Raw genomic sequence first — 11,908 nt, forward strand, 5'->3', positions numbered from 1 at the left:
GTTTCGCTCAGGGTGTTGGATGGTCTGATAAGTGCCGGTGATCGCTCCCCAGTCTCCGCATCGTGCCGTCACCCCCATTGACACCCCGAGCGGAAGCAAAGTTTCGGTTTGGGTTTGACAGCCCGCGAGAAGTCTGTCCCCAGAGGCCTGCTGACGATCGCGCTTTGCTCTTGCTTGCTTTGTTCTTCCTCGAGCCACCGAGAGGTTCAAAAGCCTTCGGGACCTCGACCTGCCCTTCATCTTCTCTTGTTGAGCTCACGCGCCACTAACGAAGCAACCATGGGCCCCTCTACATACCTTATTCCTCAGTCTTTTCTGAAACCCGAAGTTCTAATTGATGATGCCGACCTGAACGGTTTCTTGGACCGTAGCCAGTCCCGTGAGTTGCACGTATGGTTGGATTGTTCAAGAGTGCTGACGTTCTTGACAGATGGCGCGTTTGCCGATCTGGGCTACCCGCCTCAGTCCCCACCGACGCCGACGAGCGCTAGTAAGTCGCCTTTCGTGTTGCCTATGAGCAGTCTGCTAAGGAACTGTCCTGCTTCTCGTTCACCATCCTTAGGTCATCTACCCCCTGCCACTTTTGCTACACCCATTCATCAGCTCTTACCGCCAATCCCTACTGCAGCATCATCCGTAGCCGCCCCTGCGTACTCCGCTGTCCCGGCTCAAGGCAACGTGTTGAGTTCAGAGGGAACGGCCTCGAGCAACATCATGGACCTACCGCCTCAAACGACATCTGAGTCCGAGGCAGGCCCCTCTCACATCACCGCCGCTAACACAACAGGGGTGTCGTCGACATCCTCGATGACTGACGTGACCGCCACGCCAGTCTACTCGGTGAGGATACAGCTCTATGCGATGCATGAGCATCTCTGTTAATGCTTTTCTTGCAGGAAGATGTGGAACCACATGACCAACCGGCGGACGACAAGGGGATGACCTCGAGTATCTCTAAATGAGAGTGGGTCACTCGACGAAGGATACATGCCCTCCCCGCCTTGACCGTTTTGGGACTGCACTTAGGCTGCTAGTGGGCTTTTGAAGGACGTTTAGACTTGTATTTGTAGCTTTTCACTGGACTATATATCTGACACCATCCTCATATGCATGCTTAGACCCTATGTACTATCCGTTTATTACCTTTTTCTATGTTGATATTGATTGCTTGGTTCGAAACTCAACTTTGCTTCCGGCGACTCAGCTGATGACCGATGTCCGGGATAAGCGGAGCGTGTCAGAGCGTGTCGGAACTCGGGACTCGGGACGGAGTCAAAAGGGCATGACTCCGACGACGGCAGTGACTTGGACGACGCCAACGACGACCAACGTGCATACATTCCGCAACACCCGACTTCAACGATTTCCTTGAGGGCTATGTGTTTCTCTGTTTCTTGAGCGCTCTCGCCATACCCTCGCTGCACCGGGGGCCGCAGGTGAGCTTAGGGTAACTCGCCTTCCTATAAGGTTGCCAAACCAGTGACCCAACCTTGTATCTTCATTTCCCATAGACTCAGACAAGTCTTGCTGTGCTCACCCGAACTCAGACAATGTCCGCTTCTGCCCCATAAACGCGGTGGCTGCGACATTGATCACACGCACTTGGACTCGACCATATCTGACTTCCATATCACATTATGGGCGTCTAGAAGAGACGCCGGGTACAGGATCCTTATATACTCCCCCTGCGCCCGGAGTCCCCTTTCTCACCCTGACTCGAACTTACACCACCATGAAGACTCAAGGAGAGCTCATTAGCCTGTCCCAGGGTTACGATCTCCCCTCAAGCAACATCACCTCGCAAAAGCTCTTCGAAGAGCTGCGTCTCACGGCGCTTGACGCCAAGCATGCATCCTCGCCCCTACTCCCCTTCTTCGCAGACGAATGCCTCATGTGCATGCAGATAACCGAGAACGCGATGTCTGAGGCTTCGCTTCCTGCGGCCGAGGAGGCACTAATCAAGGATGAAGGCCTATACAAACACACACGACCCCCACGCAACCCCTATCCACTCGTTGTAGGCCTCGTCTACCTCACCAGCACACCCCAGCAGTCCCACTCGGCCGAGGCCAACGTCGGAATCATCATCGACCGGCCCTTCCGCAGGCACGGGTACGCCCGCGAGGCGCTGGAGCTCGTGCTCACCTGGGCGTTCGACGAGCTGAAGCTGCACCGCGTGCAGGCGGCCATCATCGACACGGCGGTGAAGCACCGCCCGTCCGGGCTGTTCATGGGACTCGGGTTTCAGCACGAGGGCATGCGCCGCCGCGCGGTGCTCGTCGACTGGGAGACCGAGCCGGGCACGCAGGGCGGCTATAGTATGGACGGCGACGGCCGCGCGGCGGTGTCCAGGCCGCAACAGGGGTGGAGGGATGTGACGTATCTTGCGATGCTCGATACGGACTGGATGCTGCGCCGCACGGCGCGCAAGGGGAAGGCGGCGGAGGTGGGCGAGCCGGTGCAGCGCAGATCGCTTTGGGATGAGATGTTCCTTAGACATGCGCGTGAGCGCGAGGAGCTGGCTATGTGGGATGACCGCCGGGCGACGCTGCGGAGAAGCGATAGTTCCGAGACGATCAGGCAGGATGCTGTGGATGCTGTGATGGAGGCTGCTGCGCCGGAGGAGGCGCCGGTGAGCAGGATCCAGAGCGGAGACGAGAACCCCGAGGAGAGGATGGAGGAGAAGCGCGCGCTGATGAAGCAGATTAGCAGGTGGTTCGCGGGGTATTCTACGTCTGCGGCGGTCTCCACCGCGTCGCTATCGCGCTCGCCGTCAGCGTGCTCGTCGAGGGAATCAGATCTGGGCAAAGAGATTGAGCAGTCGCCGTGGGCGACTCGCTTGGACTACTCTTCGACGTTCAAGCAAGCTCCAGCGCCATCTGACGAACATCTCAAGCAGGAGTTGGATCGGTTTGAAGAGGACCTGGAGCAGTTGTATGGGGCCAAGTTCATCGAGTCCCGAGCGGGACCTTCGACACGCCCAGGCACCATCGGGAGCATCCCCTCGGTCCCGCTCTCTGCTGAAACGGCTACCGCACGCCCGACCACGTTTAGCACCATCCCCTCCGATTACCAATTCCCTGCTTCGCGCATCCGCTCGTGGTCCTCCGACATGGCACTCCTCCCCGGACCGGAACACATCACGCCTTTCCCAGATCGCGCGCCCTCGCGCGCATCGAGCGTCGCGTCCGAGTTCTCCTTCGGCTCGCCCGCCGAGCATTACCGCGACAGCCGATCGGTGTCGCCCGCGTCGACGTCTTCCTTTGGCTTGTTCCATCCGCCGCCTGAGCGCTCGCGCTCGCCGTCGGCGGGGTCGGAGTCTAGCTTCTTGTCGATGGAGAACGGCGGGAACGAGCGGGACGGGGGCTTGATGCGCAACCCGTTCAGCCCGGGGTCGGACTTGGGCTCGTCGGCGAGCGATCTGATTGACTTTGAGAACGCGGCGGCGATGGCTAGAGAGTTCGACCACGGGGGGCATGGTATGTCTCCTGGTGAGATGTTCTCGGGTGATAGGAGTGCGGCAGGTTCGCCGGCTGGGAGCTCGCCGTCGTATGCGAGCGTGCGTCTTCCCCAGAGGAGCGTTGGAGGGCTCTCGATGTCGCGTCCGCTGGACGTGCGGAGTGTGAGCAGCGGGAGCGAGTGGGATATGGTCAGTGACCGGGAGGCTGATGTTACAGACATGAGGGAGAACTAGAACAGCGAGATACGTCGTATTGTTGGCAATAGGTTGGTGGACGCAAGAGCTGGCGGTTCATGTATGCCACTGGCGGCTGCTGGGTTAGTGTAGGATTAGATGGGTCTGATAACAAATATTATAGGAAATTACACACGCATGTGCATACCCCACATATACATCATACAGGTTTCTTCTCTTACACCGCATTGTTTTTTCTTCCTTTCCAAATGTCTATAACGTTCTTCTAAGTTACCGGTGCTTCTTGTATTTCGTTCCAACCGGGGCTGACGCGAGTCGTCCCTTGAGGATCATATTGACAACAAAATGAAGCTCGTCGTCAGGCAGCTACAGCTTTGCACTCTTCTTGCATTTCTGCAATCCTCGTTAACAAACCGTTCGAAGAGTTCTAGAATTAAATAGCCCCTGTCGAGTGTCACGTGCGTCATGCCAGACATAACGCAATTTCAGCGCCGACGCGTCTTGGACGTTCCGTTCACCAGCTTCCTTCCCTCGAGCCCCTGTCCCCTCTCACAATCTTAACAACATTGTCAGCCTTTTTTTGCCACGAACACACTACGACCACACACGACCTTGTGCACCGGACTCTGCCATCATGAGCTCAACACCGAAAATCATCCTCAAGGCGCGTCGCCCGACGCGCGGGAAGAGCAAGACCAAGAGCGTCTCGCGGACACCACTATCGTCACCCCCGCCCAAGGAGGAAGAGGAGGAGTCGGATATTGAGGATGTGCGCGTTCCTCCTGGTTCTGAAGACGAAGAAGAAGAAGGAGGAGAGAACGAAGGCGAGGGTGAGGGTGAGGGTGCGAACGAGGACGAGAGCAATGCGGGGGATGTGCCTGGGGCAAGCGGGAGTGGGAGTGGGAGCGGGAGCGGGAGCGAGAATGAGAATGAGGGCGGCAATGACAATGCCAACGACGTTGAGCAGGGACGCGGGGAAGAAGCTGCGCCGCAACCTGGTAGAAGACCGCGCGGGCGTCCTCGAGGCTCGCGAGGGCGGGGCGGCACGACGCGTGCGCGTGGAAGGCCGCGGGGGAGTGGGAGAGGGCGAGGGCGCGGTCGTGGTGGTTTGACCATCCGGCTGCCACGCAGGGAGTCGGACGCGGACGGCGGGGAGGAGGGCGAGGAGGGCGAGGGCGATGAGCAGGGGGAGCCGGGGCGCGTGATGGTCAAGGTAGGCCACGAGATGTATGCGATCGAAGAGGACGCGTATGTCACGCCCGACGACCCCGTCGGCGACGAGAAGATGGATAAGAACGGGTTTTTGCTCGGAGGTGCGCTACTCGAACATAAAACGCTATGTGCTACTTCCGATACTGAAGGCTTGTCTAGGGCGCAAGTTTAAGGCGTCGACGTTCACGCTGCCCAACCGGCACCCCGAGCGGCAGTACATGCTCGCCATCGACGCGGCGCGCACGTCGGGCTTCCGCGACTCGCTGTACTACTTCAGGCGCAATCTGCTCGCGCTCAAGCTCGCTGCGTCGCAGTCCGAGAAGGACTTCCTCATCCAGGCGGGCAAGCTCGGCGCCCACCTGCGCACGCGCAGCGTCACGCTCGTCACCGCGCGGAGCGCGTTCAAGCTCCATGGCGCCAAGATGATCATCGGTGCGTTCAACTCCCTTTCAATATACTCTCGTGTTCTGACGTGGGTTTTTTGGTGAAATGTAGATGGCAGATGGGTCACCGACGACTACTACGAGGCCAAGTCTCTCGCCGAGATCACGGAGAGAGGCCTCAAAGCCGGTGACCCCGTCGGCGAGCTGCCCGACCCGCAGGGCAGCGCCGCTGCGCGTGCGAAACTGGAGGCCGAAGCCGAGGCCCTGAATCCCAGAGGAGACCGCGGTGGAGGAGGAGGAGGAGGGGGCATGTACCGCGCGGGCGGGCCGACGACGATCTTTGGTGGCGTCGGCTGGGGCCCGTTCAGCGATGGCCCGCTGAATCCCGTGCGAAAGAGCTTGTACAACCGCGAAGGCGTGTCGGAGGTGAACTGGATGCACGTCGCTGCGCAGCGGACGCTGGAGGAGGACGAGGAGTGGGCGACGCTTAGACGGGAGGTGCTTACACCGTGCGGAGGGATTTTGCCCCAGGGGTCGTCCAGTCAGGCGGGGGCGGAAAGGGCTGCAGAAGGGAAGGGCGGTAAAGAGAAGGACAATGACATGGAAGTGGATGTGGACGGAAACGGCGTTGTAGAGAGTGCGAAGGGCAAAGGCAAGGCGGTCGAGAAGAAACGAAAACGACGGGACGACCCGATGCCCTACGGGGCATACGAGCCCCACACCGGGCTCGTGCATTGTAAGCTACTTTTCGTTGCTTTCGTTGCGGAACAGGATCCCTCAACCTTCTTTGCAGACCGCTCCGACACACAACCAACGCAGTGCCGGTGGGAGCAGCTACCGTACACCGACGAAAAACCGCGTATACTGGGCGGCACCAAGATAGGCAACGGCGGCTGGTCGCTGGCGTGGGTGGACAACGTCATGGAGCTCCCACCACTGGAAGAGCTCGATCCGCGAGCACAACGGCGAGCGCATATCCTGAACCTCGGAGGGGAGTGGTGATAAGGCGTCTCCTTTACACTCGTACTTTATCCACTATTATTGCTTCATTGCTCGTTTCTTTCATTCGATCATTCAGAGCTCAAAGGCAGGATCAGTGTCGTAAGTCGTAAGAAATGGAGGACACAGGGCATGATATGGTACGCATACGGGTATGCCACAGCAAGGGACCGGAGATATACTTACTCTACACGAGCACGTCATTAGTTAGTTTCGCGAAGCATGGACAGCAAAAGACAAAGTGGCGTGACAAAGCTGGTCGTAGGTGTTAGTGAAGCGTTAGGAACAGGGAGCAATATAGACGACACAATGGCAAGATCCAGAAATATTGTAAGAATGATATCAAGATGCGAAACATAACGGAGAAATAATAACGCAGATGGACCAGCTGTCCGAACGCTGAACATGAACCCCCTTGCGGACAATCATCGCTTCTTGCCTCTGCCCTTGCCGACCTGCTTCCGTATCTTCTCCTATAGAAATCCGATGGTCAGCATTGCCATGTCGGGGAAAGACAAAGACACCCGACGTACATTCGCTCGATTTCGCGCGTTCCGCCCGAGCTTCCGCCGCCCTTCCGTCTCCTCGTTGTCCTCCTTCTCGCTCGCTTCCTCTTCGCTCGGTGCATCAGAGGTGTCCGGTGCCTTCTCTGTATCAGGGTCGACCCGCTGGTGATTCGGCGCCTCCTCTTCCTCTTGCTCCTCCCCGCTCTCGTCTTCTGAAACCTCTTCTTCGGATTCCGACTGGTCGCTGTTCCACCGCGCCGCCTTGTTTCTCTTCTGACGTCTGTGGATTGTTGATGTTGCATGTAAGAAATTATGGGCTAGAGGAGAGCGACGGCGAAACGTACTTTGCATTGCCGTTGGCCTTTGGCCGGCCTCTGCGTTTCGGCGGCGACGTCTTGGCATCTCGTGCTTCTTTCCGCTTATCCTGTGAATGACGTCAAAACGTATCAATATTTATTCTTGACAGAATGCAATACCTTGGCTATGGCCGCCTTCTGCGCCCGCGCTGCCTCCCGTAGCCACGACATGGTATCTTCAGGGAGATAAACAGTCTTCAAGATCTGATAATTTACGAGCACATTAATTTATATTACGGAATAAGCAAAAGGAAATTCGAACCTTCGTCGCGGCCTCGGCATTCGGCAACGCTCTCAGAATATCCGAAGGCAGCTTGACCTTGCCCGGGTAGCTGTCCAGGCTCCACGAGTGCGTCTGGGCGTGCACCTTGATGAGCTCCTGCGCGAGCTCGCTCGTCGCGTAGAGGTTCTTTACGAAGTTTTATCATATCAGCATCTATACTTTATGGGAGCGCGGCTCGTACTGACCTCGCTGAACGCATACGACTCCGAATCGCGCACGGTCTTGCCCTTCAGTGCGAGGTGGTAGAGCAGCGAGATGTTCTCGGACGTTGCGATCAAGCCGAGGTAGTACTCGATGTACCTGCGGTCGATAAAAAAAACCATCAGGTCGCGTGGGTAGGTGTTTATGAAATACGCACTTGGCCATCTCCTGTAGGTTTTCGTGCTCTAGCGAGAAATCGGGATGGTGTGCGAGTAGATGGAGTAGGCGTATGAATATGAGCTCGAGTGATTCGACTTTGGCCGCTACAAAAAAGGAGTCAGCCAGCAAACCCAAAGAAAATATAATATTTGATAGAAGCTCACATGGTGGTAGCGATCTGACCGCGAACTGCACGTATGCGGTAGCCTGTCCAGAAATGAGCACCCGTGGTTTTGATATAGGAGAGAATTCAGACTCACCCGGGTCTTCACGTCCGCTTCGGGATCGTGCACCGTTAAGAACGGGATGATGTTGAACCGGGCAGGCAGTTTTCGGGGTGTAAGGAGTAATACGAGCTTCGTGAGGAATATCGCCCGGACGTTGTAGCATGGATCCTGGTACCCCGCGTCAACAATTTCGAAGAGGAACAGAGTGCAAGGGAACGCCGCACCTGGACAGTGATAGCGAGCCAAACAAAGCTCGCGTGGATCACGGCCTGGTAAGCCTGTATCGTGGACAGATGGAGCAAGGAGACGGCGGCCTGCAGACGTATCCGCGTCTTGAACTTGTCGCTGCGGCAGTAAATAAAATCTGAGCATTTGGACACGGTATTACTGCGAACAAGGAAGAAGAAAGAACGTACTCGTCGGCAGAGTCAGGCGTATACGCCCCCTGGTTCTCCAGGAGCGTGACGAGCATCTTGAGCGTCGGCGCCGCTATATCGAGCGCGTCCTCGCGCGCCGCGCACGCGAGGCTCCGGTTGCGGAGGATCTTGAGCGCGAGTATGCGGGCGCGCAGCGTCGCAGGGACGTCTGCGTCTTCGACCCAGTCCACGTCTGTGTCCATGTCGTCCTGGAGTTTGAATGTATGTTATTACTATGGACGCGTGAGAGAGCAGGGACGCGCACCTCGTCAGGCGGACACTCGACCATGAGCACCTTCTTGAGCAGGAACGTCGTGACGACCTCGCTCCGGTGCGCGAACACCTCCTGCGACAGTCTTGCGAACTGGGCGAGGACGGCGAGGTGCGCGACGAGGTGCTCGTCGTCGACGTCTTCGAGCTCGTCCGCGATTTTCTGTCGATGTAGCACGAATGGTGGATCAAAACAGCGAAAGCGGGTAAGATGGATGAAGAGGCCGACCTCGATAACCTCAATCGCCATCTCCTCCCGGTCCTTGCAATACGCCAAATACCTCGCAGCGAACTTTGCATGCCGCGCGTTCGGCCCGAGCACCGCCTGCTTTATCCGCTCCAGCGTCCGCCTAACCACAAATCACATATAGATAAAACCCCTTGAATCAGCACGAGTTCCGCCCAGCATGAGCAAAGCCTACCGATCACCAACAGCCAAGCTCCCGTCCCACCGTACGACCGCCGCGAGCGCCATCAAGCCCACCTCGACGAGCCCCGCGTTCCGCTCGCCCTTCTCCGCGAGCGCCTTGGCCAGCTCGCTCACGTGCGGCTTGAACAGCGCCGGACAGTGCTTCGAGACGTACGTCAGCACCGTCCTCGCGTGCGCGTGCGCGTTCGTGTTCTGTTGGTGGGAGGCGACGCGCTTGAGGAGCGTGGGCACGGAGGACGTGTTGACGAGGCGGAGCGTCGCGCGGCGGAGGAAGATGGACATGGTGCCGAGGGCGGAGGGCGCGGATTGTTCGGTGCGGCGGAGGAACTCGGACTGTGATGTTAGGGAAGCGTTGTGAGTGACGATTTATACATGTCGCGGCAAGAAGGGGAATGAGGATGGGGGGAGGGACTGACGGAGGCTTTGACGAGGCTCTTGAGGTCGGATTGGGTGTCTGTGCACGTCTTGAGGAGCTTGTAGAGCCGCGCCTCGTTCGCGTCGGCGAACGCGTGCAGGTCGTCGTTTGCTTTTTGCGCGTCGGGGTATGTGCCTGATGTGGCCGTGCCAAAGCTCAGTGTGGCGTGATGAGAGGGAGGAGGAGAAACGAACGTGAGAGGTATCGGGCGGTTTGGTCTAGCTTCTGCTTGATTTGGTCTTCGTTCTCGTCAATAACTCCTCCCTACAATTGAGGACCAACCTTAGCACTAAAGTGGGGAAGTGAAGATATGGAACGCACGTTGTGGTCAATGCAGGCCTGCACAAAGTGCTCGTAGACAGTGGGACGGCTGAGCACACATAGTTATATGTGAATTACCCAAAGGAGGTGGCTCAGCGGCACTCACTTCGCTCGTATCCCGCTTATATTCAGCAGCGTGTTCACGGATTTCTCGTCGTCCAGCGCCTGCATGATGTTGAGCAGACGGTCTGTCCACGCTGCCTCGTCGATCTCGCTCGCTTTGGCTGAGGGGAAGGGGAGGATGTAGTCTGCGAGGACCTGTTCGGCCGTTGCTCTGGTGCCGCGGGTGGTGAGCGTTCATATCAGACAGTGGGGAGAGAGAAAGGGAAGCTCACTTGGACTCGACGGATATGCTGGCGATTTGGACGATCTCGTTTGGTATCCAGCCAAAGTGCTTCGTTGCGACCGGTTCGCCTGCCTCTCTGTCGTCCGGATGTCAGGCGCGTTGGGAGGGATGGTAATGGGGTGGGCAAGCTTACATTTCTGGATAGGCGAGGCTGTATAGCTTGCCGATGGCGTTCATGGCTTCTGAGCGGACGGATTGCTAGCGGACTGCGTCAGGGCTGGGAGTGGATCTGGCTAGGGGATGAGCGCACCTTCTTGTCCAGGCCTCGGTTGGCTACCGACCGTAGCTGGTCCTCGGAAACGTGGTGCAGGGCGGTCTCGTAGTCCAGCTGGGCGTACACCTTGCAGACTGCCGCGCGCACTTTCTCATCGGGATCGAGCAGCTTGCTTCGCAGCATGTCTACGGTGGGTCATGGTAAGCAGCGGTATCTCAGGAGCTCGTATGGGTTGCTAGGAAACGAACCTTCAACAACCTCGCGCGAGTCGCGCAGGTTGACGATGAGCCCCTTGGCACTCTCGACGAGCTTCAGCCGGACCGCCGGGGCCTTGTCGTTCCTGCGCATCTGCCACACGGCCCACGCTGTCGGGTACTTCCTGATGAGGTCGGCGCCGCCCTTGTCGGCGAACATGTCGCCGAGGGCCTGGGTGGCCATGAGGCGGACCTGGACGTCCTCGACGCGGAGCTCCTCCTCGAGCTGCGGGATGACGCTGTGGAGGAGGGCGGGGCAGGCGCGGCTGAGCTGCTTGACGAGGTCGTGCGCCTTGCGGATCTCGTCGAGGTCTTCCTCGCGCGAGTGGGCGACGATGATGTCGGTGAAGTATTGACAGACGTGGCGCTGGAGCTTGTCGGCGGTGGCGTTGCAGACTTGGACGGCGAGGCGGTAGGCGCCTTTGTCGATGCGCTGTGGGGCGGGGTGAGCTGGGTTAGGGATGCAAGGGTGGGTGGTACGCACGGCTTCCTCGTCCAGGAACTGGGCCAGGAGGGTGTCGAGGACTTCGGAGGGCAGGGCCTGGCACTCGTCTATGAGGGCGATGAGGATGTCTGCGATGAACATTTCGATCTTCTTGGCGAGGTCGCGGCGGATGAGACCGAAGAAGTCGCGGAATATCTCGACCATGAGCTCTTCGGCGTGGGGGAGGTCGCAGACGAGAACGACGCTCTTGACGGTGGAGAGGGACTCGAGGAGGTGAAAGTACTCATTGTAGTATGTCGCGTCGGACCCCTTGAGGCCGGTGGACAGCTGTCGGAAGAAGAACTGGAATATGTCGCGGAGCTCGTTGTGTGTGTACGGCGCGTCAGGGGCATAGAGGCGAAGGATATCAGCGAGGCAGCATGCGGCGTATGCCTTGACGCCACGGTCTTTGTGGAGGGTGACGGAGGTGTTGATGAGCTGGGAACGTGCGTTGTTGAGGGAAGCGAGGTCGACGCCCTCTTGATCGAGTTCTGCGAGTTCTGTGTGTAGCTGCTTGAGTTTCTTGAGGAGGGCGTCGGTAGATAATCCTTTTCCGACAATCTTTTCGTTGAAAGTGAGTTTCTTGAGTGCGGCGCTGTCTCTTGTCCGTGTTTTTGCAACCATGGCTGGTGCCCGGCGACAGGAGGGAAATGCGAAATGAGCGCGGCGCGTTGACGCGTGGTTTGTGTCACACGCACACCCGTGGGAACTAACAAGCGTCTATTCAGTAACTGTAGACAGACTATTATCACAATTATTACAATAATCTATCGTCAT

At 58.0% G+C, this 11,908-nt stretch overlaps 3 protein-coding genes across 3 annotated transcripts; 2 read left to right on the plus strand and 1 right to left on the minus strand.

Annotated features, from left to right (window-relative positions):
• Nucleotides 1-279: 279 nt before the first annotated feature.
• Nucleotides 280-962, plus strand: CONPUDRAFT_157354 (uncharacterized protein; the record flags this gene model as incomplete). The annotated part of the gene is made up of 4 exons (XM_007774344.1): nt 280-379; nt 431-490; nt 563-840; nt 897-962. 4 exons carry the CDS (start codon nt 280-282, stop codon nt 960-962), a joined length of 504 nt encoding a protein of 167 aa, XP_007772534.1.
• Nucleotides 963-1,509: 547 nt separating this feature from the next.
• On the plus strand, nt 1,510-3,878 carry CONPUDRAFT_139156 (uncharacterized protein). Its single transcript, XM_007774345.1, has one exon. The coding sequence runs from the start codon at nt 1,733-1,735 to the stop codon at nt 3,692-3,694; it is 1,962 nt and encodes a 653-aa protein (XP_007772535.1). The 5' UTR covers nt 1,510-1,732; the 3' UTR covers nt 3,695-3,878.
• A 1,240-nt stretch (nt 3,879-5,118) lies between these two features.
• On the minus strand, nt 5,119-11,755 carry CONPUDRAFT_139158 (cohesin-associated protein Pds5; the record flags this gene model as incomplete). The annotated part of the gene is made up of 25 exons (XM_007774346.1): nt 5,119-5,299; nt 5,363-5,986; nt 6,044-6,722; nt 6,783-7,035; nt 7,100-7,179; nt 7,232-7,315; nt 7,374-7,520; nt 7,580-7,694; nt 7,753-7,858; nt 7,919-7,961; nt 8,015-8,149; nt 8,206-8,326; nt 8,398-8,606; nt 8,663-8,830; nt 8,897-9,017; nt 9,090-9,430; nt 9,514-9,647; nt 9,707-9,776; nt 9,834-9,882; nt 9,940-10,107; nt 10,169-10,255; nt 10,313-10,377; nt 10,430-10,578; nt 10,642-11,080; nt 11,132-11,755. 23 exons carry the CDS (start codon nt 11,753-11,755, stop codon nt 6,675-6,677), a joined length of 3,756 nt encoding a protein of 1,251 aa, XP_007772536.1. The 3' UTR covers nt 5,119-5,299; nt 5,363-5,986; nt 6,044-6,674.
• Nucleotides 11,756-11,908: the final 153 nt, after the last annotated feature.

Source organism: Coniophora puteana, assembly GCF_000271625.1.
Source record: "Coniophora puteana RWD-64-598 SS2 unplaced genomic scaffold CONPUscaffold_12, whole genome shotgun sequence".
Classification (NCBI taxonomy): domain Eukaryota; kingdom Fungi; phylum Basidiomycota; class Agaricomycetes; order Boletales; family Coniophoraceae; genus Coniophora; species Coniophora puteana.